Below are 27687 nucleotides of genomic sequence, written 5' to 3'. Positions count from 1 at the left end.
TTTTGATGGACACCTGGGCCCGTTCCAGTTCGCGGCTCCCACGATGAAGGCTGCTGTGAGTATTTGCGCACAGTCTCTGCGTGCAGGGATGCTCTCCGCCCCCTCCTAACACCCAGGAGGACAGCGCTGGGTCACAAGGTCAGACGGGACGCCTCCACGCCCTCGTGTGTTTCTCCCGCGGCAGAGCAGAGCCGGCCGGGCGCTCCCCCGCTGGCCGGCGGGCGGCTGTGGCCCAGGAGCGCTGCGGCCGCCAAACCCGCGCCGAGCAGCCGGCTTGTTTGCTCAGTTCGCTCCGCAGTGAACTCGCCCGCTTACAGCTTTTCCGGCTGACCTTTGATTCACAGCAAATAATTTGATTGTTTTCCAAAGATAAGCAGACAAGGAGTTATTTTACAGGAGGCTGCTAGGTGTTAGAAAGATGAGGGTTCTGCTTTAGAAGACGCTTGTTAGACAGGGGGGCGGGGACGAGGGAGTCAGTGAGCAGCGAGCCCGTGATCGTGAGCATTAATTGTAAGCGGTGAATGTGCTTCCGGGAACATGGGTCCTCATCTCCATGTGGGCATATGGGTGTTACAGCGACTCCAGGGCCGAGAAGACCTGGTGTCTCTCTCATTTCTGAAAACACTGAGCAGGCCAAGTGCCCTTCCACAGGACAGCATTGCTCATGAACCCCCACCCCGCTGATTAACCCTCTTGTCTCCATGGCAATCAAGATCCCACAGTAAGCTTGGGAATATTTATCAATAAAAGGAGGAGAGCTTGCAGCCAAGGCTGTCAGTCAGATGATCCCCGACCTTAAAAAGCATCCCGTCTGGGAGGTCTGTTTTTTGTCTTGTAACGCTGTGTCCACGCAGCCCCAGCCAGTCAGCTTTCCAAAGCCCCTTTCTGGACCAGGGGAGTTCTGACATCCTGGTGCCAGAGCTACTGACTGGAACCGTAAGAAACTCCCCTGAGTTCAGCCATAATAGGTAAGATAAATGCTAAGATTTCATAGCTCCTACAAAGCAAGCAGTCGGAGTTTAAAAATTCCAGGATCATAAAATAATTTAAAATAAAAGAAGAAGTCATTGGGTAGGTTCTAGGAGGACATAGGAAGCTTAGATATAGGCTTATCCATTAGAGTTAAGATGCATTTGATTGCAAGTTAGAGAATATCCAGCCAATAGTGAGTCATCCATAGGAATGTTTATTAACAAGGAGTTTGGAGGTAGTGGTCCCAGCTCAACAAGATCATCAAGGGCCCAGGCCCTTTCATCCTTCTTCTCTGCCACCCGTAACTTGTTAACTTTCTTCTTCAAGTTTGTGGCCTTATGGCCCCAAAATGGCTGCTGCAGCTCCAAGTATCACATCCTCACATAAAAGCTTGCAAACCAGGAAGGGAGAGGGCAGCTCCTCACACACCTCTTTTCCTAGGGAGGAAAATCTTTCCCGGAGACCTCCAGCAGATTTCTTACCTTTTGTTAGCTGAAATTGGGTCATGTGTCCATCCTGAGACTAGTCACCAATAAAGAGGAATAAGATTGTCAGGATTAGTGCCAATTATGATTTGACCCCTGGGGCTGGGGGATCTGCAACAGGGATGATTGATTTGGTTGTCTCACTGTACCCTTATAGTCTAAATCCAGTAAAATCACCCCCTTCCAAAAGTATTTCTGTACCCCATTTCCTCTTCTGCAACGTTTTCTTTCTCTTAGCTCCAGGGCTCCATGGGCGGTAAACTCGGTGCACCTTCCCACTTCCACCCGTGTTTATCACATTTCACTCCTTCTAGCCCATTCTTTTTCTGGAATGTGATCCCAGCCTCCTTTTTCCAGAACACAGGCCACTACCTCGATGCCTTGATCTCCCTCCATGTGGATGGTTTTCCAGAACTGGCCTTAAACGGAAGTCAGCAGGCTTCTCCGGACTTTGCAAAGTTTTAGGGGCCACAACTACCTGTATCAGTTGGGGCTTTTTAAAATTTTTATTTTTATTTATTTATTTTTTTTTTGCGAGGCAGATCAGCCCTGAGCTAACATCCATGCCAATCCTCCTCTTTTTGCTGAGGAAGACTGGCCCTGGGCTAACATCCGTGCCCATCTTCCTCCACTTTATATGGGATGCCGCCACAGCATGGCCTGACAAGCGGTGCGTTGGTGCACGCCCGGGATCCAAACCCGGGCAGCCAGCAGCGGAGCGCGCACACTTAACCGCCATGCCACGGGGCCAGCCCCGGGGCTTTCTGTTTTTTAAACCAGAAGAGTCATGTCAGAAAGAGGCAGGTAAAAAGTTGAGCTCTTGATCACACTATTTCATTCTCTTTGTTCACTTGCCCCAGATGGTGTATCCACCAAAGGCGTCGTCAGCCTGCCTACAGGTGCCCAGTGTCCTCCGCGCTTCCTGCCCGCCCCTCTGCCCTCCTCTGACTGATGTGGGCAGGAATAGTCTGAGCCTGGCCCCGCACAAGCCTGCCATGGTTTCCCACCCACTGCCTTTGGCCAGGCTGTATGGAACTCTCTGGCGGTTTCTTAATGACTTCATGGGTAGCTTCCTTATGTTTCTGGTCATACTCGGTGATTTAAAACTTCTAGCCTCCTCCCCGTTCCCCTATAAGCTGACCTGAAAAGTGGCCCAGGGAAACTGTGGCAGGGATGGGTGAAGCCTCTCCCCCTCCCATCCTTCTGGGTTGCCCTGCCCTAGTTTTTGGTGAAGAGGGACCCTTCCTTCTAGGAAGAAAAAGCTCCTCCTACTTTCTGGCCATCAATACATTCCTTTTGTAAACCTTTAAAATCTGGTTTTCTTAAGTAACAAAATTATATTGCTGAGAAACCTTGTTCTCTCAAGTCACAGACTGTCCGAAACACGGCTGTTTGAAATCCCATCAGAGAGATGGAACATCCCACTGCAGCTCCGGGGATGCGGGCGGGAGCCTGTGACACAGAGAAGCAGCCTGGCTTTTCAGCCCCCAGAACTTCAGATAAGGAGTTTTCAGACACAAAATTCTACCTTCTTCTTTACTTCGTATTTTCCAGAGAAACAGGACCCTGATCTGCTCCTCAGCCCTGGCCTGATCTTGATGTGTTTCCACACAGCCCTGCTTTGAGGCCACCAAACTCAGCTTCATTGAAAGTTCACCTAACGTCACCCTTCCCCGAATCCTATAATGACCCACCTCTTTTGTGAGATGCCCACACTCCCCTGGAGTGTGGTCTTCTGTGCTCCAGCAAGAGAAGAAATCCAGCTTTGTTGGGCTACAGTTGTGCACAATGGGCTCTACCGCTGTATGGCTCACGCATGCTCAGCAGGGACAGCATTGCCCCCCAAAGAGGTGAAATTTAGTTCGAGGGGAGCAAAAAACTCTTAGAATGGTCTGTGGCCTTCCAACGGGCTACACACATAAACAGACATAAGTGTATCTGTTGTATTAAAATTTCATGGGCAGGGAGGGGAGGGTGCTGAGTAGGAAAAATATCCAAAAAGACTCCTCGAGGGGACAATGACACAAAAAAGTGTGAGAAACAGTGCTTTAGCTAATATTGAGTAGCTTTTGGTGTCCGCTGGGAGGCAGGTACCCAATTGTTGGCTCTCTTTTGTAGCTAGAATTGAGTTTCTCTGACCTTTGTCTTGGGAGGTCCAACCCAGTTTGACCTCTTCCAGAACCCCCAGAACGTCGCCCCTTGCCTGCAATCCCGTCAGCCATGGGAGATGCACATGGACGTGCCCTGCCGAGTGGGAGAGCACATGATGCTCCATCGCTCACGCGGACACCCCCACGCCACCTCTGCCCGTCTCCTTTCCCCTGCTTAGATGGGCGCAGGGCGGCAGTCCAGAACACGCCCTCCGTCCTCTGAGCACCCCTCTCCCTTGGTTTCCGAGAGATGTGGAAAACACTACCAGCCTCCCCGCACTGCCCCGGCCACGGCCCAGCCTCTGATGACTTCATCCTCCCCACGCCCAGCCCAGCCGTTTGCTTATACAGACTGGGCGGGGGTGGTGCTGTGAGATGGCTAGGGGCAGCAGAGCCCCTGAAGCTGCCCCTTACTCTTCCTCATAAACCCTGCAGGAGGGGTCAGACTCCTGTTTATTGCGGCTGTCTTTAGAATGTGGGGTTTCCAGCTCCCCTCAGCCTGGGGTCCCTGCTACCACTTCTGGAGCCCCAGACCTGCATGTCACCTTGTTCCTTTTCTGAACCACATGGACTCAGGTTCACATCCACTTCTTAGTAGCCACCGGGCCTGAGTGCCTCAGGACAGACACATCAGCTGTGGGACAGACAGACAGCTCAAGCTTCATCTCTGCACAGAGATGATGTCTCTCCCTCACCTGAGACCAATCCCTACCCACAGCCAGGCCTCACTCTCCTGGGACCTTAACCCCAGGGAGAAAGCAGATGCTAAGGACATGAGGATTGAAATCCCTGAAGCTCTGAGCCCAGCCGTCTGCACACAGTAGGTGTGCAATCAGTGTTTTTGAACTTAAGCTGAGTGCTAACAGGTGCTGGCATCGCTCTGGGTGGCCTGCTGGGAGAGGCGGCCTCCACCACCTGTTTCTCGTGTACCACCGGTCAGGACTAAATGATCACATCTGGACGAAAATAACTCTTAAGAACATACATCTGTCTTTGAAGTCAACCATGCTGACTAATTATCTTAATTTATTTTTTCGAGAGGGTTTCTTTCCTGGGGAGAGGATGTATCCACACAGAGAGTCGATCTGCTTTGCCTCTAGTTTTGTTTCCCATGGTGGTCTATCCACACTTGTCCCGGCCGGCTGGCCTCAGCCGACTTGGGAAGTCTGACCGGGCCCCGGCCCGGTGGAGGAAGCACGGCCGGAGGCGGAACAGCGGAGTGGGTGAGGGGCATGGGTTTCCCAGTCAGCTAATTCCAGCATCCAGTCCTGCTGCAGTCACTTACTGGCTGCAGGATCTCAGGTCAGAGCCTTCACCTCCCTGGGCTCACTCCCTCACCTGTAGGATGGGAACAATAATAGTACCTGCCACGTGGTTATTGAGAGGACTGGAGGAGATAATGTGTCAGGCCAGGTCCTTAAGATAAGTTAGCTATTATTTTTATTGCTCCAACCCAGATCCTCTCCCAGCATCGAGGCATCTTACTGTTTTGCCCTTTTCCTTCAGAGTCAAGATGTTTTATTCTGCCATCTATCAATGTCACCTGACCCACGTACACCACAAGAAAACACAGAATAAGACCATTCTCTTTTGTCTGCTATCAAATTTATTTAGGTAATTTTTCTTCTATCATTTTCCATAACTGTCCCTGAAAATCTGAATTGGTTGAACAACGGAAACTTTCTGGAAAAGCCCATGTGAGAGCAGGATGCTCCCTCAGGCCTGAAGTCCTGTCCCCAACTCCTGACCTGCCGGATCAGCAGCTCTGAAGGGTAGATTCTTCGTCTGCCCTGTCCCAAGGCCCTGGGCAACTCCCTCAGGCCCTGGACACTGCCCTCAACTCCTTCTTTACCGTCCGAGAAGCACGGCCGCCGGCCTGTTGCCATGGGAGCTCATTTTCTCCAGAGCCCTCGCTCACCCCGGCTACTTCTCAGGGCTGAATCCATAGCATGTGGGGATGGGAAGGGGGGGCAGCATGGTGGGATCAAGAACTGGGCTTTGGTGAGCACATCCTCAGGAAGGCTGGGCGCCTGCTCTGCCCCGGGCCACACGGTCCCCGGCATGCCACTCCAAGGTCCTGCCTGGCTTGAGCCAGGAGCTGCCCTGGGGATAATATGTCTGTCAGCCCAGGCCACTCGGCCACCCACTCCACGGCCCTCCGGAGCCCACTACCTGTTCTCTCTGTTGGGCGGCTCCTGCACCTGCTCCTCTCCCTCCTTCCTCTCCTGCAGTTGCTCGCTGTTCTCCTGCCTCCCAGGGCCCCAGACCCCAGTCAGCCTCCTCAGCAGTCCCTGAAAGTCGGCTTGGAACCCAGACGATGAGAAGTAGTAGACGAGGGGATCGACACAGGAATTCAGGGTGCTAAGGAGCAGCACGTAACTTCTCCACGTCGGGCTTCTGCCCTGGATGTAGCCCACGACATGGGACATGTTGTAGGGCCCAAAGCAGACGAGGAAATTGAGCAACGTGGCTGCCACCAGCCCCGCCACCCTCTTCCGCCGGCGGTGGCTGGCCCCCCTGCCGAGCAGCCATACCAGGCGGCTGTAGCAGTAGCCGGTGACGAGCAGGGGCACCCCAAAAAGGACCACAGCCATCTCCAGCCGGACAGGCAGGAGAATGGCCAGCTGGTCGTCCCGGAATTCCAGGTAGCACGTCCCGTTTTTACCCTGGCTCTGGGAAGAGTTCCCCGAGAGTTCGATGATGTAGACCACGCTGCAGTGAGCGGCGGCCAGGAGCCAGCAGGCTCCGCTGACCAGGCCAGCCTGGCCCGGCCTCGGCCGAGTCTTGTACCACAGCGGGTAGGCCACGCTCAGGAAGCGCTCGGTGCTCACAGCCGCCAGGAAGAGGGAGGTGAGGTAGATGGTGGTGAAGAAGAGGAATCCGGAGACGGGGCAGAGGACGAAGGGCAGGGGCCAGAGCATGCCGCTGGCTGCCTCCGCCATGCGGAAGGGCAGGAAGAGGAGCAGGAGCAGGTCGGAGAGGGTCAGGTTGAGCAAGAGCACGTCCACGGCCACCGGGCGGCGCCGCAGCTTGCCCACGAAGATCACCAGGGCCACCACGTTGAGGGGGAGCCCCACGAGGAAGGTGAAGAGGTACACGGAGAAGAAGAGCCAGTGGTTGCTGGAGAAGAAGGTCTGCTCCGGGTTTGTGTCCATGATCACGGCCACTGGGGGAGAGAGAGAGAAAGAGATAGAGACACGGAGGTGGAAGTCTCGGGGGACTCCCCCTGCCCCCACCGGCAGCATCTCAACTACCAGCAGGAATGCTGTCCCACCCTCACTCCTTCACACCCCCGATGCCTTCCCCAGCGGGGTCAGCCCGCCTGTCTTCCTGGTCATGCCGTCCCCTGTCCCTTTCCCCAGTAGAGCAAGCACCAGGACACCCCTCCACACGGCTCCTCAGGGCCCCGCGCTCACCTCTTATTTGAGGACCCAAATGCGCTGCGGCTCAGTACCTTGCCGGCTTCTCCAGAACATGTACGGTTAGCTATTTATCTGGCAGAACTGATAAAGACCTGACAGTGCCCATGACGTCACTCACTGCTGAGCAACGGCACAAAAGATGCCTTTAGCTCTGTGACCAGAGCCACGCCAGTATGCAAAACGAGGAGCAAATTCCACAACTGTGTGCCTTGCTCCTCGGGCAGCCTCAGATGGGATGCCCTAACCAAGACCAAGCACGCTTCATCTTCCCCTCCTTGATCCTCCACTTGAATTTTGTCTGCTCCTCTAGAATGGCACTCATCCAGTTTGCCTTGTAAGGGCAGGAATTGTGATGCAGTGATAGAGAGCACGGGCTCTGGAGCCAAGGTCCTGGGTTCAATGCCAGCCCTGTCACTTACTAACTCTAATTTGGGGCAAGTGACAAACTCTCTGAACTTCTGCTTTCTCCCCTGTAAACCAGCGATAATCATAGTACCAATCTCATAGAGTTGTTGTGTAGATTAAAGCATTAATACACGTCAGATGCTTAGAATGGAGCCTGGCATGTTGTAGGGATCACTTAACAGATGTTAGCTGCTGTCATCCCTGTCACTGGTGTGGGCTTGTCTCTGGGTGATGGTAACAATGATAATAAATATTAATGGTGGCAATGATGATGGCAGCTACATTTAGTGGGCACGTAATCCATAGCAGACACTCTGTTTCTGAGGGTACCACCACTATGTCTTGAAATCCCTGTGCCCCACAGCGGCGATGTGACTTGCTCCAGGTAAAACAGCTTGTTAAGTATCACCACAAGGGTTCACACCTAAGTTCTATCCAGCATCAGAGATTATTTATTTATTCATTCAGATATTTACAGAGCACAATGAGATACCATTTCACACCCACTGGAATGGCTATAAGCAAAAACATCAGATAATAACAAGGATGTGGACAAATGAGAATCCTGATGCATTGCCGGTGAGAATATAAAATGATGGAGCTGCTTTGGAAAGCAGTCTGGCAGTTTCTTAAAAAGGTAAACCTAGATTTACCATGTAAGCCAATTCACCTATAGGTATTTGTTTGAGAGAAATGAAAACATGCCTACACAAAGACTTGCTCATAAATGTTCATGATGGTATTAGTCGTAACAGCCCAAAAGAGGAAACACTGCCTGGTGGTCCATGAGCTGGTGAATGGATAAACCATGTGCCATAGCCACATGATGGAATAGTACTTGGCAGTAACAAGGAATGAAATACACATGCGTACTCTAGCATTGATGAACCTCAAGAACATTGTGCTAAGTGCAACAAGCCAGACATAAAAGACCATAGATTGTATGTTTCCGTTTATATAAAATGTCCAGAATAGGCAAATTTATAGAGAAAGAAAGTAGATTACTGGTTGCCCGGGGTTGGGGGTGGAAATGGGATTAACTGTAAATGAGCGTGAGAGATCTTACTGGGGTGATGAACATGCTCTCAGTTGGGTTATAGTGATAGTTGCACACCTCAGTAAATTTACGAAAAATCATTGAATTGTACACTTAAAATGCGTGAATTTTATGATATGTAAATTTCATCTCAAATAAGTTGTTTCAAGTCCTGCAATGAACAAAACAGAGTTATTGCTGTCATGGTGCTTACATTTGTGGGGGAGGTGCTTGAGTGGTGGGAGGTTAATGAAGACGTCAGAATACAGAGGCAGAGGGCTGCTGGGGGAAACACTGCGGCAGAAGGCATGGCGGCGCATAGGCTGCTGGGGACACGGGGGAAGGCTTAGGGCTCAAGGCACAAGGGTCACCAGAGGATGCTGGGGGAAGATCACGTAGGGCCCGTGGACCCCAGGGAGGAACTGAAATCTCCACTAGGTGTTAACTGGAAGAAGTGGCCCAGCTTAGCAGGTGTGCGGAGCAGTGGCCGAGAGTAGTCCCCGGCGTTAGGGAGGGGCAGAGAGCCAGCTGGGCTGGAGTTCGGGCTTTTGCTGAAATTCTCTGGTGTCGCCGCCATGCAGAGAACAAACTTGTTTCTGGCTTCTGCAGAGCCTTGGGTAAGTTACTTAACTTCCCTGGCCAGTTTCCATGCTCATAAAACGGGGTAATAAAATAAAACTTTCTTTGGAGGGCTGTTAGGAGCGTTCATTCATTCAGCAAACGCTTACTGACGGCCTGCTATGTGAGAGGCTCTCTGGTAGGGGCTGGGGTTATATGGGGAAATAAATCTAAATTCCTTGTCCTTAGAGATGTCTAAGCACAAAAAGAGGGGATGCGTATAAATCAGTTCACACACGCCGGGCACATCGCTACCACGGTTTGTGCTCCCTGCGTCCTCATCGTCAGAGGAACAAGCCTGCTCCCACCCCTCGTCCCAGCAGAGCAGACGTCCAGGTGTCTGTCTCCTCCTCGGCCACCCTCCTCTGCCCGATCTCTCGTGGGTTCAGTGGGCCACCATTCAGCTTCGCAAAAGGGACCACAAAGACAGGCGTTAACCCCGACACCCCAAGCTTTCCAAATGTCCCCTGACCCTTGTGGGTCCCTCCTTGAAGGATCACATCCCACCCTTTCCTTGCCGTAGGTCCTCGGGCAAATTTCTTAACGCCGCAAAATGAAGACGATATTAATACCTGGCTCCAGGACTGAAGCTCCCTCATGCAGCGCCTGTGTGCAAATCAGGAAAAGGCACCCCCCTCCAGGCGGGCACCACCCTGCGCCAATGTGCACTGCTCGAGGAGTGGGCGGTGTCTTTGTTTAAATTGGAATAAGATGCTTCTTCCCCTGGATGGAAGCAGCCCCGTGCCAGGCGCATGGCTTGGTGAGCAAAGCAGGAGCTAGAATTTAGTCAGTGTTTGCCCCTCTGCCTGGCGCCCTGTACAGTGAACAACCTGCCCCTCTGTACAGCAGCCACACAGCTAAATCAAAGGATTGTGTGAGGATGAAGTGAGACAACATGTGTAACGCAGTTGGTGTGGTGACTGTCACGTATGAGAGACTCGATATTTGTTTGCGGCTGTTTCTGTGTTGCTAATATTTTCCCTCCTTCTAATGCTGCCCCCTTGTGAGTTCCAAGTGGTATAACAGTGTCATTATCTTGCCTCCTGCCTCTTCTCTCATACAGAAATGAAAACATTCTTCCCTAGGAAATGATTTTGGAGTAGCGTCTCCCAAAGTGTGTCATCAGAGTGGCAGTTGCTCTGGATCAGAAGCAAACTTCCCTCCTCCTTCCCCGCAGTGAGAGGCCTCTGTCCATAGCACGTAAGGACCGAGGAGAGGAGAGACAGATGGGGTGGGGAGACTCATGCTGATGTGTGCAGAGGCAAGCTTACCTTCCTCCTGCCACCTCGCTCCCGGCCTCCATTCTTCTCCCACTGGGATGCAGACTTCTGCCAGACTCCGTTCTTCCTGTAAGTGGCTCCAGGGACGCCCCCAGGCAAGGCGCCTGCAGTTTCTTTGGAGCGGCCCCCACGAGGGGCCTGGAGAAGCAGCCAGGCTCTCCTGCCTCACGCCCCTTCCCCCCAGCAGCAGCCACTACTTCTGGGACGTCCCCCCTTTTGTTCTCGCCACACATGTTGTCCTCTGGCCAATATGCCCTCCTAAGTAGCCGGTCACCAATGGGTTGAGCACCACGCTCCAAGCACCTGTGATGAGCCCCAGCTTCCGCCAGCGGCCCCCCATGTTGGGGTGCAGGAAGCCAGCCACGTTGGCGGCATTGTAGGGTCCTAAGCAGAGCAGCAGTGTGAGCAGAGCTCCGCCAGCCACCCAGGCTGCCCTCAGCTTCCGTCTGTGGCTCAGGCCTGAGCGGGCCAGTGCCCGGAGGCAGCCTGTGTAGCAGAAGGCTGTGATGGCCAGGGGCAGAAAGAAGAGAAGGAGAGAGAGGCTGAGGCGAGCAGGGCCCGCTGAGGCTGGGTCCCAGGCCTCCAGGCAGACTGGAGAGCCATTGACTGGCGTGTTGATGCCCAGCAGGCTGGTGGTATTGTCCATCCAGCCTCCAGGAGCCTCCAACACAAGGACCAGCCCCAGGTGACAGAGGACCAGGGCCCATATGGCCACACACACGCCCCAGGAATAGCGCGGCCTCCAGGTGGCTTGGTAGCCCAGGGGGAAGGCAGCTCCCAGGTAGCGGCCTGCGCTCAGGGCGGCCAGGAAGCCTCCGCCCGCATAGAGCGGAGCAAAGTGGGCCAGGGCGAAGGCAGGACAGAGCGCAGCCGGCAGTGGCCAGGCTCCCCCTGCCAGGGCTTCTGCCGCCTTCAGGGGCAGAGAGGAAGCCAGCAGGAGATCAGAGCAGCCCAGGTGCAGGGCGTAGACCAGGCTGGGGGTGAGGCGGAGCCGGGCGTGCCACACAGCGCCTCCGATGGCCAGGGCGTTGAGCGGGAAGCCCAGCACAAAGGCGGCCACGTAGAGGGCGAAGGAGAGCTGCGGGGGCAGGTCCATGGGGCCGGCCGGCCTCCTCCCTCCTGTGCCCCACTTGCTGCCTGTCCTCAGATCTCGGGGTCCGGGGACGAGGAGCTCCTGGACTCAAGAACTGGTTTCAGCATTGCTTGGGGTGTTCGAAGCCATCCAGTGAGACAGTTGAGGAGACGAGGCCCAGAGAGGGAGGTGGCAGCCAGTTAGCGGTCCAGCAGGGATAGGAAGGGACGACTGCCTGCCCTTCGGCCTCTGCTGTCGCCACGTTATCACCTCTTGAAATGAAGAGAGTGATCGTGGAGCCACAGAAGACAGAACATAGGCGTGCAGGTCCCATAAGAGGGACAGAGGGATGGCCTCTTGATTTGTGAGTCTGGGGAGAGAGGGGGTGGAGAGAATTCAGGACAGAGCTGGGCCCCACAGCACGTGTTTTTCTAAGGAATGGAAGTTAGACCCTGGATTTGCCCCCCTCTGCCCAGTTCCCTGGAAAGAGAAGGAGCCGCCCCCCACAGTGGAGTCTGCAGGGCAGGCGGTGGAGGTGGTGGCAACTCCTAGCTGAGCAGAGGAGAAGTTGGGCTTTGGGTGGAGGGTGTGGCAAAGGACAGGCGAAGGAGGTCCCCAGGGGAGAGCCCAAGGGTAAGCCAGGTCCTATCAGTGTCACCGGGAATGACCTTGGCCGACTTCAGGGGGCACCCTAAGCAGGGGGCCCTGGGGGCCTGGGAGATAATCATCGGTGAAGAGAGGAGCCACAGAAAGAGGGACTCACCTCTTGGCGCTGCCAGCTGTCTCTGAGGGCCAGGAGTCCCCCTCGCCAGGCCGCGGGAGGGTGCCGGGATGGGCAGTGAGCCGGAAGGGAGAGAGGGCGGGGTGGCAGGGCCATTAGGCCGAGGCACTAGCAACCTGGGTGAGCAGCTAATGGGGCATCTCAGCCGGACTGAGGAGGTGAGGGTTTCAGGTGAGGGTGCAAACACAGCAAGGGGAGAGGGCAGAAACGAGGGCTTTTCTGGGCAGAGTGGGGAGCGTGTGGCGGCACCTTGAAGGAGCAGAGTTTGTGGGTGCAACCAGAACACACCCACCGCCCCCACCGCAGCCTGTTCAAACCTGCTCTGGGGGCTAAGATTTTCTGCTCCCAGAGGAGCCCGTGGGCAAGCCCCAGACTTTACTGGCTCCCACCTAGATAACAAAAAGTACCCTGGTCACCTTAGTCCCCTGCACCATCTATCTGGTAATTAATGTGTGGGAGAATGAAACCATCCTTGCAAGTGATAGCTTCTGCCCTCCCCTGACTTGTGCTGGCCGTGGGCACGTTTTTTGAGGAGAGGGCTCCTCTGTTCTCCCTCTCCTGCCCCCCCTGGCTGGATGGCCAGGGTTTCTGACCCGTCCAGTATTGGCAGGAGCCAGGAGGAGGAGAGACATGGGACAATCCAAGTCTTGTGGGCGGCACAGGAGTGACCGGGCTGTGGTCTCCACTCTGCCCCCTCAGGGCCGTGGGGATGTCAAAGGGCCCTCAGCCTCAGGGAATTCCGCCGCCTACCTCCCTGTTGGGGTCACCTCGCCCTTCTGGGCAGACCTCCTAAGTCAAATTTAAAACGGCCCCAGGCTGTCTCTGCGATTCTATCCCTGACTGTGCGTGTGTCTCTCTGTCTGTCTGTCTCTGCTGCCTCAGAACGATAACACAGCCTCTCTCTCCACTTCAGTTTCCTCGGGTGTGTGGGTCAGCCACCATGCCCCTCTCAAATTCCCAGTCACCCAGAAGAACCTTCTCTGAGGGGTTTCCTGGAGGTGCTTCTTGCCGGCCCCAGGTGGGTCAGCGTGGGGTTCTAACATATCAACAACTCCCTACAGAGAAATGATCTAACGTCCTTTCTCCATCTCAGTCAGTAAATTGACTCTTGGTTGCCTCCCTTTCACGTCCTACACGTCTGGCCCATCACCTCCCTTGGAATGTAGAAGAACTTGCCACTTGTCATTGGTGTTTTGTCTTTGGGAAACACTGAGAAACTGACAGACCCGAGCAAAAAATCGAAAGGAACGACATTTCACCTCCTGTAAGCGTTTGGGAGAAGAGTGAAGCTGGGCACAAAGGGAGACATCAGGTCTTCAAGATCTTCCCTGCTTCGGCCCTGCCCGCCTGGCGGTTAGGTCTCTGCCCAGTGTCACCTCCTCAAGAGGCCTTCCTGATCCCTCCGACCAAATGGGCCCCTCCCCTGTTCCAGCCACTCTCTCTGTTTTCATTTTGTGTTGTGTTTATTCAGACCACCCACGACTCTGCAGCCTCAGATTGGCTGGCTCCTCTGCTAGAATTTTGGTCAGCGAGGGCAAAGATTTCTGTCTGCTTTGTCCACTGCCTGTTGCGTACAGAGCAAGGGCTCTGCAAGTTGAACGAATGGTCAATTGTCTGGGCCCTGGGAGGACGGTGTGATCTGGGGCTGGGCGGAGGGCTGCCCGGTTTCTGGAGTCCCTGGCCTCAGAGCTTCCTGGCCACCTGCTGTGCACGCCCTGGTGGTGTGCACACATCTCTCGGTCAATTGGTCATGAAGCAGGTTTATGTCAGCAGCCGGGCTCAGGGACGGGATGGGAAGGTACCTGCTGGTTGCCAGGGAGCCTGTGCCAGGCCTCATTAGGCTCGGGGCTGCCTTCAGCAACTTTGAGGGGCCCCTGACCTCAAACCCTGTGGGCGCTCTAGACTGGAGATCCCCAAGATTAGGACTATGTCATGTCTTTTTGTACCCCAACAACTGGCTCTGTGCTGGATGCATTGACAGGTGTGCAGTAAATGTTTGCTAAATAAATGGTTGAATGGCTGAATGATACTGGACCTCAGAGACCCCCAAACCTGTCCCCTCTCATTTAAATAGTTCTGGAAGTCTTCCCTTCCTCCAGAGAAGCTAATGGTGCTCACAAGAAATCAGACTGGAACAATGTGGATTGATGGTGTGGGAAATATTGGCCACCTCAAAATATGTCTCTTTACCTTGATTATTTTCTCTGACAGACATCTGACCTCCCCCACTAACTGCCTAAGTGAATATAACTCTGGGTATGGAAAATTTACACTTGTAAGAGAAATCTCCATTTGTAAAGGTGTCTCCCTCTCTGTACTAGGAAGAGGAGGGATGACCTTATCTCTAGAAACTCTTATCAGTACAGAAGGAGAGGACTTAAATCTGCATATTCTTGATTACTGTGCTTTCTGTCTCCCTCCCCACCCCCAACCTCCTCCTTTGTCTACCTGAATATGCTATTTCAGGTGAAAAACCTCTGCCATTTGTTGAGAAACTCAGTTTCCCTGGTTTCTCCCATGTATACATGATGTTAAACTTTTTTTATTTTCTCCTGCTATTCGGTCTCATGTCAATTTAATTTGTGTCCCAGCCAGGAAGGACCCAGAGTGGGTAGAGGATACTCTTCCTCCCCCTTCAATGGGGAAATCAGTGCCTTATGCTACCCTAATTCCAAAGATGACCAGAATGTCGTCTTCGCTTAGAGAACATTGTGGTACTGAGCGAGCGGGAAAGGGGGCAGGGAAAGAAGGCAGAACTTTTGGAGCACCCACTGCAGGCCAGGAATTTTACAGTCATCTTCTTGCTGATGGATAACCATGCGTTCTGCCCTGAGGAACCCTGTAGCCCACTGGCAGAAGCAGGAAAATGGGGGGAGGGATGTGAAACCCAAGAAGTGGAGGGGAAGCCAGAAGGACCTAATGGAAAGTGTGAATTAGTGAAGGTCATAGGGAACTGGTGGGGGTGACAGTGAAGATGAAAAGCCGTGAGGTTTCTCAAGGCAGCTGGCTTTCGAGAAGTTCTTAGGCAGCTGTGGGTTGTGAAAGACCTTGGCAGGGTCACTTTTGAAAATAACTGTGAGTAATGAATTGGCTTCCCCTTTTTACATTCTTCAAGAGATGCAAATAAGATGGGACTGTGGTTGTTAGGGACTTTTGGCTGTTGCATTAGGCCCCTAATAATGCGACTCCAGTGAATACAAGATCATACTTCACTTCCTATCTTGAACCACCTGCACAGTGCGTAGGGGCATCTCCATTTTACAGATGAAGAAACTGAGGCTCAGATGAGCTGGGGCACTTTGCCCAAGATCTCTGAGCTACTTAAGCAGAAGTGTCAAGACTCAGACTCGTGTCTGTCTGTCTGCCTGCAGAGCCAGGGCACTCAGCAGCAAGACAATGGACTCGCCAATCTGCTGGTTTGATCGTGACGTCACATTGACTCTCTTCCCCTCTCCCCAAGCCCCGCAACACCTTCCCCATCTCCCTGTCCCCACTCGGGCTCTGCAGACTGGAAATAGTTCACTGGTTCTTTGAAGTGGGATCTGAGCCATTTTATTGGGCAGCTCCGTGTTTGTTACACGTTTGTCCACACGGGGGTATGGCTCAGACCATGAGACCCCTGAGGCAGGGGGTTCCAGCAGCGTGACCCTCTCCATGGACAGCCTGGCGTACACGGAGAGGAGAAACCAGAACAGGACAGTGCCTCTGTCTGCATCATTTCTGTTCCTCTTTCCCTGGGCTTCGCCCTAGAGGCAAAACTTGGGCATAAGATTAGTGAGGGGGACTATCAGAGCAGGAGGAGGGGGTCAAAGGGATAGGGAGGGAAAGAAACCATAGTGACAAGCTGACCCCAGCAGGAACACAGCCAGCTGGCGTGGGGCTTGGGGAGGGGGTGGTGGCAGATGGCTGGGGAGGGGTAGGGGGTTTGTACAGCGCAGGGTAGGTGAGGGAAGGAGGGCAGAAAAGGCCCAGAGGAAGGCCTTTCAGAGTCAGGGTTCCCAGCGCTGAGAAGGAAGACTGTCCCTGGGCCGTGCACAGAGTCCTCTGCACCCACTGGAGTTGCAGTAATGGTGTGTGTGTGTGAAGGGGAAGGCTGTGGAGCTCCGTGGCTGAGCAGCAGATGCTGGGGAAACTCCAGGACGGGTTCCTGCAGGGCCTGGGCACCCCACCTCAGCCGGTGTGGCCCATCAGTGCTTGAGGGTCACGTAGTCCACGCCTTCCTCGGCCGGAGGCCGCTGCCCAGCGCCAAAGTGAACCAGCTCTGAGTAATGTATCCCCTCGTCTTCCGGAACAGCTGGAGTCACGTTCTCATAGTCGCCCTGAGAAAACCACATTGTTTTACCACCCTCCCACAGTCTGCTTCCCCTGCCTGTTCTCTCCTTGGCTCCACCGGGGAGCCCAAGAGCACGAGTGGGGGTCTTCTTGTCCAGAGACTGGCTGTAGTTGGCATCTCAGATTGCGAGGTGCCTGCCCGGCTCTGACCACACCTGGGCTTGAGCGACCCTCCCCACCGCCCAGCCTTTGCCACCACTGAGTCCACCCAAGTCCTTCCCATCCAGGACTCACCACCGAGGCCAGGCCCCTCATCCCCCTCCTCCCACAGCCCTGCCCTCTTACCACGTGATGCTTCTGCACCACAGAGTAAGTGACCGTGTTGTCCCCGTTTAGGGAAAGTCCCTGCATCTCTGAAGTCTCTGCATCTCTGAGAGGGAGGGCAGACAGAGGACCACAAAGGAAGCATTTCGCAGGAACTCTCTCCTTCTTCCGACTCCCGGAGACCCCAAGAGCACCCCAGCCCCTCAGCCCCTTCCCTGTTATGCCCAGTGCTCACAGTAGGAGCTAATGTGTCAAATGAGTGAACGTATGTATGTATCACAGTCTTAAGCTTGGTGACAGAGACCAACTCTGGGCCTCCATGCTCCTGGCTTGAAGGAACAGGTCCAGTTCCCGAGACCATCACTCACCCAGGGGGTTGTGACAGAGCTGGAGCGAGGTAATGGGTGTATGGCGGTGGCACAGGCCCCACACAAAGCCAGCAGGCAGGACACGACCTTTTCCTCCCACAGACCCCCCAGGACGCGGTGTCACCCTCCTGGTACCCTCAATACCCTGTACTCGGCACGTCAGTCTCGCCGCCAGGAAAGCGCAAGGGACCATAGCTGCTGGAGTCTTCCATCGCCAGGTTATAGCATCCCAGGGAGTGGCGGCCTTCCGAGACAGGGGCTCTTCTGATCTGGGAGAGAGACAGGTTTCAGCTCCCTGCTCCTGGCCTGTGACACCCCAGCCCTCCCCCCAGAACTCCTCCTCACCCCCTTCAGTTTGCTTGACTTCAGCGTCTGCCTTGCCTTTTTATTCTTCTCCCATCCTACCTTGTTATTCCTCACGAAGAAGCTCTGCCCACTGGAATTTTCCTGATGCTCCTGCTGCCTCCGGATCCTCTTCCAGCTAAGAAACCAAGACCTGCCCAGTGAGGATCACGGGAACGGGAGCAGGTCGCTGTGGAACCGGCAAGCTGGGGACCACGGGACTGAGGAACTGGAGTCCCTCCCTGGAGTCACGGAGGGAGAGCGGAGGACGTGGGCAGGGGAGGAGCTCACCTTCGCCGAATCTTGACTCCCCAGATGGCCAGGAGGAGGATGGCCAGGAAGAAGCCCACTCCCATGGCCGCTCGTCTGCTGATGGTCTCTGCACTGTCTGAGGAAGGAAGGAGCCTCCGTGAGTGGACGACACCGCCTCAGTCAGGTCACGGGCCAGCCCTGCCCTGAGGCCGTGCCCAGTACGCATGCTCCACTTCGCATCCTCCACTTCTGTCCGCACAGCCGCTGTCTTTTTGCATGAGGACAAGATGCGGAGGAAGAGGGAGACGCCAGCCCCCGCCCCCTGGACCTCCCGTGTGGAGGAAAGGGCTAGCTCTTCCTCACGAGAAGCTCCTGCTCTGTGACCAGCGTGGGCACACACAGAGCACGCAGTCCTCGTAAATGGGTACATTCTCTTCAGAGGGCAGTGTGGCCATACAATCAGAACTTAAAATCACTTGTCCTTTGACCCAGCAATTCCATGTAGAAATTTATCCTGCAACTCTCCTCGCAGGTGTGTGCAGAGCAAGAATGCCCACAGCCTTGAGGAGGGCACTGGGAGATAAGCAGGCAGCATCCATGCACAGGAAGACAGCGCAGCCCTTAGGAAAAGAGGCAGGGCTCCAGGGTGTCTGCAAAGTGGAGACACAGGGACCCGTGTTTTTATACAATGTGTTTCATTCCAAATAACACGCACAGGCTGTTCCCCTTTAGCGCCCCGCCTTGCAGGCAATGACCCTCTAAATTTAAAGCTGTGGCTCCCATTATTAATCTGAAAAACTACAGTAAATAAATTAAATATCTTCCCTGTGTTTCCAGACTCTTCAGACGCCCTGTGTGGGCACAGATATAGAACAATCTCCAAGTGGTGTTATTACACGGAAAAAGAGAAGGTTCAGAGCAAAGTGTGAGCTCTCCCACCATTTGTGTAACAAAAGTGTGCACAGACATAGACCCACACATGCCTGCTGTGCACGTACAGAAAGTCTTTGTAAGGAGACGTAACCAGCTGCCTCCGGGGGTGGGGTGGAGTTCTCAGGGAGCAAGAAAGAAGAGGCGTCTGTCTTTCTACTAGGTACATTGTCTTTAAAAAAAAAAAAAACCCTAAAATCTCAAAAGATTAAAACAAGCAACCTATCAAAGTTGAGACAGAGAGAGAGACAGAGAGAGGGACCCAGGAGGAGCTCAGGTTGTCTGGAGGTGGGGGGCAGCCTGAGAGGGGATCGCCCCCGAGGGAGTCAGGAGAGACTGAGCGGGAAGGAGGGACGACAGGTGAGCTGTGTGGGGAGGAGGGGGTGCCCCTATGAGTGCACAGGCCGGGCTGGCCCCACAGGACGGGAGAGGGGAGTGCTGGGAAGGAGGGGTGAGGTGGTCCGGAACGCACAGCCTTGGGGGGAAGCTGCAGGAGTGCCCAGGGCCAGAGAAGATGCGGGAAGGGGCCTTACAGTAGACTGTGAGGGTGTTGGGGGGCGACATGCCTGCCCCCACTCCGTTGGTCCCTTCACACCGATAGGCGCCTGAGTGCTGGACCTTCACGGGATCCAGTCTCAGCATCTTATCAGAATGGTGGAGGTTTTGGTCATTCCAGTCAAACCAGGAGTAGTGGTAGATGGGAGGGTTGGCGTCGCTCTCACACGACAGGACTGCCCTCTGCCCCTCTATCACGTCTTTTGGGCTAACAGACACACGCAGCCTCCTAGGGGCATCTGTAAGAGAAGCAGAGTCAGGATCGGGGGGCTGGTCACCTGCGCGTCTCTGCTCTCAGCCTCTGGTTCTACCACTCACACAGCACTTGGAGCCTCAAGGCCTCAGACGTGCTCTGCCCTATGGAGTTATTGGCCAGGCAGTTGTAACTTCCGGCGTCTTCTGGAGAGATGGCGGCAAAACTCAGTTCTCTTCCTTTCTGCAGAAGGATCCCATCTTTCTTCCAGAAGAAGTGGACGTCTGTGGGGCGGCTACTGGAGAAGTTACATTGGAGGTGGACCGGGTCCCCAGAGTAAATCTCAGAACGGGGGCTGATCAGCAGGACCTTGACATCTTTGGGGGCATCTGGAGAGCAAGGACCTCAGGCTGACCTCAAGTCCCTTTCCCTCTTCCTGTCCCCAGGACCTCCTCTCCCCACGGCCCTGAGGACTGACTCTCATCCCTCAGTGCTCTGTGAAGACTCTGGTCCAGGCTCCTCCCCCTCAGAGCCCCAGATCCCAGCTCGGCTATCTCCCAGGTGCCCCCGCCGGGGTCACTCACGCTGGACGTCCAGCTTGACAGGAAGCCCCTGCGAACACCACCAGTTACAGGCTGTGCAGGTGATGGGCTTGGCGTCCCAGGCAACTTTTGGAATTGTCAGCACCCCAGGTAACAGCTCATGCCAGGGGCCCCAGGGACTCCATTCATAGCGGGTGACTCTGGGGTTGCTGGAATTGTAGTGACAGGACAGGGTCACGTCATCTCCTTCTCGGATCGGCGTGGGGTTTAGAATCACCATGGTTACCCCCTTGGGGGGATCTGGGAGAAAACCAGACAGATGGGTGAAGAAAAGTCAGCTGTCCATATACCCTTTCTTTCCTGCTTCCTCTTTCCCCCTCCTGTGCCCTGAGTTCACACAGTTCCTGAATTCACCACAGGAAGCCTCGTGCTTCCCTCTGGCATCTGTGTGAGGACGGAAACCCTGCCCTGGCCATCTGGCCTGGCTGTGCTTTGAGGCAGATGGGGCAGCCGTTAAGAGTGCAGCCCCGGGCAGAGGACGCCTGGTCCCACGCAAGGCGGAGGCGCACTGTTTGCGGGTCTGCAGATGGGTGTGGGGAGCAGAGCTGGGTCACTGCGGTGCAGGTATTAATTAAAACAAAAAAAAGGACAGCTCTGGAGCCAGACTGCTGGACCTTGCACTTCGAGCTATGTGAGCATGGTTGCAAGCCTCAGTTTACTTGTCTGTCAAATGGGGTCCTAAAAGTACCTCCCCTTGTCGAATTGTTGCAAAGAGGAAATGAGGTGATGCCCTTAGAGCGATGTGGTGTGTAGTAAACACTTAATAACCGTGTCTGCTGCTGCTGTCAGCATCCTTCCAGCTGTCAAGATGTTTACGATTTGGGCATCCCTATCAGTGCATTCAGTCCAGACCGTGACATCCCAGGGTCCCAGATCAAACCTACGGATTCTCTTTGTCCTGGACTCGGCTCAGTGACAAGATTCACTATGTTGACCAAGGTCTGACAATGGAGAGAGAATGAGACATTTTGCCCCAGTTCTCCTTGAAAACTTCAGGACCCCTTCTGGGACTCAGCCACTGCTTAGTGACGCCAAGTCTCCAAGTCCCTCATGGGGCCGTGACATCTTGCAGTTCATTCATTCAACAGACATCTACAGAGCACTGACCATGAGCCGGGCCCTGCTCTGGTGCTGAGAACACAGCTGTGAGCAACAGCAAACACCTGCCGAGAGCTTGCAGGTCAGGAGACCCTGGCATCTGCTTGCCGTCCATTCTAGGAGCCAAGCATCCCCTGCCCTCCACCTGCCTTCCTCCGTCTCCCGCTTCCACCTGCTCCCTCTGGAATCCAGAGGCTCTGTGACTACTCACAATGGACGACCAGCCGAGCCTCCTGGCCAACTTGTCCAGGACCAAGAGCGTTTTCTGCCAGGCAGGAATAATTCCCAGCGTGCCTGAGGAGGACCTCTGGGATCTGGAAGGTCTTACTTGTCCTTCTTGGCACCTCTATCCCGTTGTGATACCAGGTGTAATTTGTTGGAGGAGGACTGGCCTGTGATGTACAAGTCAGCACTACTGGATTTCCCTCCGTAGCTGGCGAGGGGGAGATCTGAACCGTGGAAGGTTCTGGAGCATCTGGAAGAAGGAACAGAGGCAAGGGGGGAGGTGAGGAGAGCCTCTGCTGCTTACCTCTCGAGGGCTTGGGTTCCACTCCTGCTAAGTCTCTGCCTGCCCCCTCCAGGCTCCCGGGAGGCTCACAATGCACATGGAGGTCCACTTCTTGGGACTTTTCTGAGCCCATGTCATTGTGGGCTTCACACTGGTACTTTCCACTCATGTCTTTGGTCACTCCGGACAGAGTTAACGTGAGCATCTCTTGCTCCCTTGGCATCTCCTCCCTACTCAGCGGGATCCCATCCTTGAGCCAGGATATGGTCCAGTACTCTGGGTTGCTGCTGACGACCCGGCACGTCATTGTCACAGGATCCCCCTCTCTTACAACAGCTTCTTCAGGTCTGACCTTGATGTCCAACTTTGGTCGGTCTGGAGGAGCAGACAGGGAATTCTCAGAGGATGTAAGATGGTGAGAAGTTACAGCAGCCTACACAAGGCGTGTGAGGGTGTGCAGCCATTCCCTGCTACCCTTGTCAACAAGGCTGGGCTGGTCCAAGCACCCGGATGACTGTCACAGCCTCATAACTTGTCTCTCTGCTCCCCACGGCCCCAGTCCCCAGAGGTCTGCTCTCCACCAGCAGCCAGCAGCATTCCTAATACTGCCAATAAGACCTTGTCCCTCCTGGGCTGGAAACCATTCAGTTGATTCCACTCTTAGAATAAAATCCAAAACCCTCACTGCAGAGCACGGGATGGAGCATCCGGTCCCTCCTGGCCGTCCTCTCCTACGGCTGGCCCTCGGACACAGCTCCGAGGCAGCCTGTGCCACACCCCGTGCTCCTGCCTCAGGGCCTTGGTCCTCGCTCTTTCCTCTCCCTGCGATAGTCTTCTTGCAAATATTTGCCTTCCTCAGTCCCTCCCTTCACTCAAGTCTCAGCTCAAGTTCACCTTTCTCAGAGAAGCCTGCAACCTTCCTTCCCTCTGTCCTCGCCCTGCTGTATTTTTCCTTTACACACTTAGCACCACCTACAAGTATGTTCTATATTTCTTTGTTAATCTATCTATTCTTTGTCTGTCCCACTGCGACGCCAGCTCCCTGTGGGCGTGAACGTTGCTCACCACAGTATCCCCGGCAGCCGTAACAAGGCCTGGTACCTGGTAGGTTTGCAGTAAAGATTTGTTGAATGAATGAATGAGGCACAAATAAGGATGTGACAACATTTCTCACCCTCACCACCCAGGGGAACCACAAAACCTAACCAGATGATCCCAAAATCATGTCATGGCTTAAGGATAGATTAAATTATTTTATTCTGTTGGACCAAAGCAGATGCTAAAATGAGTCTGTTTCCTGACACGCCAGAGCTGACAACAGGGGTGTGCAGGAGGGAACAGGCTCTGCCTGGACCATTCCCAGCTGCGGGTGTCCACAGGCTGGTCACGCCTCCTTCCGTGTAGGCTCCTGGGACTCTGTGCTCACTGAGGGCTTGGGGAGAAGATGACGAGCCCCTCGTCCTTCCCAGAGGAGCCCGGGGGACACTCACGCTTCACATCCAGCCTCACGGTTTCCTCAGAGAGCACCTGCTTGTCAGGATCCAAGAGCTGGCAGCTCAGATTCTTGCCGTGGTCAGTCCACTGTGGCTGGAACGTGAACCTGCTCTCGGTGGAGACGACCTGGGGGGTCAGGGAGGTCGAGGGGACACCAGACCCCTTTGGGGACCACTGCAATTTGTACCCAAAGCAGGCGAAATTCAGCGAGCAGGTCAGGGTGACCTCCTGGAACTCCCGGATTTCTGGAGGGAGCCAGACGTGAGGTGGAGGGGCCGTCTCTGCAAGAGAGAAGGGACCGTGCTGCAGGGGGGGGAGCCTGAGGAGCAGTGGGTACCAGCCTCCTACACCTGGCTTTCGATGCCCTCCCCAAACGACACCTCAGGAATCCTTGCCTGTCTGTCCCACCTCTCCCTGGGCCTGCCTTTCTCTGCTTTGAGCCATGTTTGCTCAGCCGAAACACACTCTGAAAGGTCTTATGAATACTGATCCTCCTTAGGAATTGTATTTTATATTTTATACTTACTTCTGTCTCACTCCCTAATGTTTGCTTTCTCAGTGGGTTCAAGAGCACTCTCCCCACCACCCCCAGGTGAATTTTATCAGGTTAGTTCAACGTGCATTTCTTAGCTTTGATGACAGACCTGCATGTGTTTAGTGGCCTAGATACTGGAGACACCCTTAGGGGATTCCTTTAGTAGAGCAGGCCTGTGAGCGCCAGGCCCAGCTCTCCCAGGGGCTGGGCCACTCTCAGACGGCAGGATCTGAAGCTACATCTCTCACCCTAAACATTGGGCTGCTTAGAACCACCCACTGAAGAAACAGGCTGTGGGATGGAGTAAGCACGCTCCCCAAGGCGGGGACCCCAGACCGGTGTTTGACGCACCCCCTACATGTGTGTCATTTAGCCGTGAAGGGCTCATTAGAGTTAATCACCAACATTAACACACTAGGGGATTTCACTTGAAAATCCAGATTGCCATATTCTCTTGAAAGATCAGGCAACCTGGAATCCGGATTCCAGGATGGGCAGGAGCTGAGTGGCGGGCGGGATGCTTGAAGAGGGACAGGGCTCAGGTTCCAGTTTGCCACAGCCCTGTTGTCCTGTGCCACCCGAGTCACTCGCTGGCACCCCTGCCTGGCCTCTGCAGGCAACCCCCCTTGCCACCCTGTCCCAGGAGCCGGATGTTTCCCACCTCCCTCCTTGCCCACCCTTGGGGTAGAGGACCCCATCCCCCAGGGCCTTACTAGAGACGTTCAGGAATATATCCTCCATCCATTTGTCATCCCCCGATGTCATCCTCAGCCCCAGCCGACCACTGTCTTGGACACCCACAGGGTGGATGTGGAGGGTGCAGTTGGACTTGTTGTCTCCCAGGAACTGTACCCTTTCCTCGCGAGAAATCTCCTTGGTGTTTGTCTTCTGATAGAGGATGGTCCCCGTGTACTGCTTCCTGCCTTTGTCATACTCATAATTGTGGTACACGGTCATGTTTTCCACTACACTTCCACGCTCTGGGATTCTGTAGCTGCAGGGAATCCAGACGCAGGCCCTCTCCCAGGTGTAGAGGGTCTTGGGGTGGTTAAATATCCACCGAGTTGAGTCAGAGAAAGCCAAGTATTCTGGAAGCCAGTACAGTGATCATGATTATTATTGAGAGGCATGGAGAGCTTTCAGAGGAATAAAGAGGCCCCTCTGAAGATGGAGGGAGCGAGCAGGAGGCACACCAAGAGAGCAAGACACAAAGAGAGAAGAATATAGACACATATATACAGGACCGCCCTCACCCCACCCCACCCCACCTTGACTCTTCTCTGCCCCAGGTCTTTCCTCTCCACCAGCTCCCACAGTCATCCCAGCACTGAAGGACCAGCCTAAGATACAGTCCTTACCGAGGAGCAGGAGTGAGGGGCCGAGGAGACGCATGGTGTTGTGTCTAGGCGGGAACCTGGGCCAGGAAGAGTTTGTCTTTGAGCCATCTGGTGGCCTACTTCTTCCAGACGGCTTTTCTTGCTCATCCACTGAGCTCTGACCCCATTTCCCCGATCCCGGGAGGACCACGTCTGGTTGCATGGCGGGATGTGGACTTCCGGATGCTCATGGGACCTTTTCTGGGTATGCTGTGCCTCTCCTTTCAGCCCAAGAACTCTACAGGGCTAGCCTCTCTCTCTTCCCAGCACTCCTTCTTTCTTCCATCCATCCATCCGTCCATCCATCCATCCGTCCATCCTCCTATCCGTCTGTCTGTCCATCCATTCGTCTATCCATGCATCCGACTATCCATCCATCCACAGTTTTATAAACTTCCTGCCCAGCTCTCAGGCTTTGAGTGGCACCAGACTACTGGACACCTTGAATGCCAGGCCCTGGGTACCTTGGAGCTCACCTTGAGCCACTAGTGAAGGGTTTTACACAGGGGAGAAACATGGTGAAACCTTGATTTGAAAGACCAGGAAAAAAACAACTCTAAAACCAATAATTAAGTCTGATATCCAGAGAGCATTTAGAGGGGTTGGGAGCACTTAGGAGAATGTGGTCCAAGGGTCCCACTCAGATGCCCCCAGGGGCTGAGTAGGAAACACAAATCAACCAGGTGGGGACAGAGGTCACGCCTTGTGTCAAGGCGATGACTATTTCAGTTCCAGCCAACTGTTGCCCAGGGGGACCGTGGGCTCAGCACTGCCTGATCTTCCCCTGTTATAAGAGAAGTAAGAAGCCACATTTTCACATGAAATGTCCTGCTTAAAAAAACACAAAAACACCCCCCGGTGCCGGTCAAGAAAAACTTGTCGGTGGGTGAGAGGCAGGTCAAGGGCCACCAGTCTGCAACCACTGCCCCTGTCTCTCTCTCTCACTCTCTCTCTCTGTGCAGCAAGCTTGCCGCCACCTCACTAGACTTTTACAGAGAGTTACATTTACATAGAGTTAAATTTAAGTCCCAATTTGCATGGCTGTGCCCTCTGGGCCATCCCCCGGGAGCCAGCAGGATGTGCTGACAGAGTGTGTCTCCGGGTCTCAGCACAGACCTGCGCCCCTCCCACCGCCCGGCCAACATTTCCCACGCGCCACCCCCTCCCCGACTGTTTATCTCCTCAGTCTCGTGATGGCTCATGCCAAAGGCTGTTGGGTGTCCGGTACCCGGTACCCAGTACCCAGGATGGGGAAAGCTAAGCTGCTTGCTGAAAGCAGGAAGGGGGTCTGTCCCTGGGCGGCATGGCTGTGCTGGCCTGGCTCTGGGCATGGATTGGGGGTGAGGGGTCTGAACTGGGCCAGACTCTGACACCGGCTCTGCGGGGGCTAATAGTGTCACACACAAAAACGTCTTCAAGATCAGATCCATTTGAGAAAAGCTGGGTTAAAAAAGTCAAACAGGATTCTTTACTGCAGGTCTTTTCCAACCCTTTCGTCAGTTGTGTGTGTGCACACGCCTCCCAGCATGGGGCTGGAGTCCAGTAGGTTGCCCACCCTTCTTTGGCCATAGGATCTATTTCACGTTTTCCATGAGCACTCGGCAGGGTTGTGGGGTCAGTGTTCTGAGGGACACACCCTGAAACCCCTTTGGGTTTCCACGAGGGCCAGATTCCACTCATCATGGCAAAGGCTAGCCTCCAGTAGCTGGGCCATTGTGCCCCCTCTGCAGCAGCCACCGCCACACTCTCACTGGGGACTGGCTTCAGGACGCCAGGACCAGTGGGCAGGGGGCGCTTCTCAGAGCAGGGCTGAATGCTCACTCCAAGGGGCCCCAGGCAGTCTCTGGGGCATAAGAAGTGGGGCCCCAGGCCTGGAACTGGAAGGCCACTGAGGCACCGTGGGACATGGAGGCTGGGACGGTAGGCATTCAGCACGAAGGCTGAGGACCAGGCCACACTGTCCAGACGCAGGCCTGTTGAGGCCTTTGCAGGACCTCAGAGCTGGCCTCCCTGAGTCTGTTCTTCCCTCCCTGGCATCCAGTGACCCATCCTACTCTCAGAAGACTCGCCAAGCCCAGCAGCAGGGCTGCTCAAAGACAGGGGTCTACAACCTGCTGTAACACTGGCAAGAGAAAGGGAAGGGGCTCCCCACTGTGCTCCCAGCCCTGAGAATTGTGCCTGGAACATGGCAGCTGTTCCATACCTGCTTGTTGAATGCAGAAGAAAGCAAAATAGTTCTTACCTGTTTCCTCGTGTCTTCCCTCGTCGGGGACCCTGGTGGCATCTGCGAGTGAAAGGGGAAGCACAGCGAAGTCTCCAATGACTAATTTCACCCTCCTTGGCCACACCCCCCGCCTCTCTGGAGCTCTGGGGATGGCCAAGAGACACCACCATGAGGGGCTGTGGGCTTGGAGTCGGGTCGGAAGGAACCCTCAGGCATCTACGGTCAGTTTTCAGTTTCAGTGGATGGAGTTTCTCCATCAAATGGTTCAGAGCTGTCTCCTCCCCGCCTTCTGCTCCATCCGGCACTTAGGAAAGGCTAACGCCTCAAGCCAAGCTGATCAGAACTGCCGAAAAGGCACAAACCAACTTGAAAGTATTTGCAGTTCAGTGACCG

At 54.6% G+C, this 27687-nt stretch overlaps 3 protein-coding genes across 3 annotated transcripts; all 3 read right to left on the bottom strand.

The window, feature by feature from the left end:
* Window positions 1-5205: 5205 nt before the first annotated feature.
* Window positions 5206-10510, bottom strand: FFAR3 (free fatty acid receptor 3). Its single transcript, XM_004439732.3, has 2 exons — window positions 10360-10510; window positions 5206-6773 (listed from the first exon to the last, which is right to left on the bottom strand). The coding sequence occupies exon 2, from the start codon at window positions 6760-6762 to the stop codon at window positions 5776-5778; it is 987 nt and encodes a 328-aa protein (XP_004439789.1). The 5' UTR covers window positions 6763-6773; window positions 10360-10510; the 3' UTR covers window positions 5206-5775.
* A 51-nt stretch (window positions 10511-10561) lies between these two features.
* FFAR1 (free fatty acid receptor 1) lies at window positions 10562-11464 on the bottom strand. Its single transcript, XM_004439735.3, has one exon. It carries the CDS (start codon window positions 11462-11464, stop codon window positions 10562-10564), a length of 903 nt encoding a protein of 300 aa, XP_004439792.1.
* A 4299-nt stretch (window positions 11465-15763) lies between these two features.
* Window positions 15764-27358, bottom strand: CD22 (CD22 molecule). Its single transcript, XM_014794857.2, has 14 exons — window positions 27313-27358; window positions 25053-25108; window positions 24408-24782; window positions 23156-23440; window positions 21756-22040; window positions 21369-21632; window positions 20042-20299; window positions 19583-19846; window positions 19243-19503; window positions 17819-17915; window positions 17591-17666; window positions 17330-17454; window positions 16839-16923; window positions 15764-16540 (listed from the first exon to the last, which is right to left on the bottom strand). The coding sequence occupies exons 2-14, from the start codon at window positions 25084-25086 to the stop codon at window positions 16409-16411; spliced, it is 2541 nt and encodes an 846-aa protein (XP_014650343.1). The 5' UTR covers window positions 25087-25108; window positions 27313-27358; the 3' UTR covers window positions 15764-16408.
* Between the last annotated feature and the right edge of the window lie 329 nt (window positions 27359-27687).

Source organism: Ceratotherium simum, chromosome 33, assembly GCF_057802395.1.
Source record: "Ceratotherium simum simum isolate JZ-2026a chromosome 33, ASM5780239v1, whole genome shotgun sequence".
NCBI lineage: Eukaryota > Metazoa > Chordata > Mammalia > Perissodactyla > Rhinocerotidae > Ceratotherium > Ceratotherium simum.
This window is presented reverse-complemented; position numbering and strand designations above follow the sequence as displayed.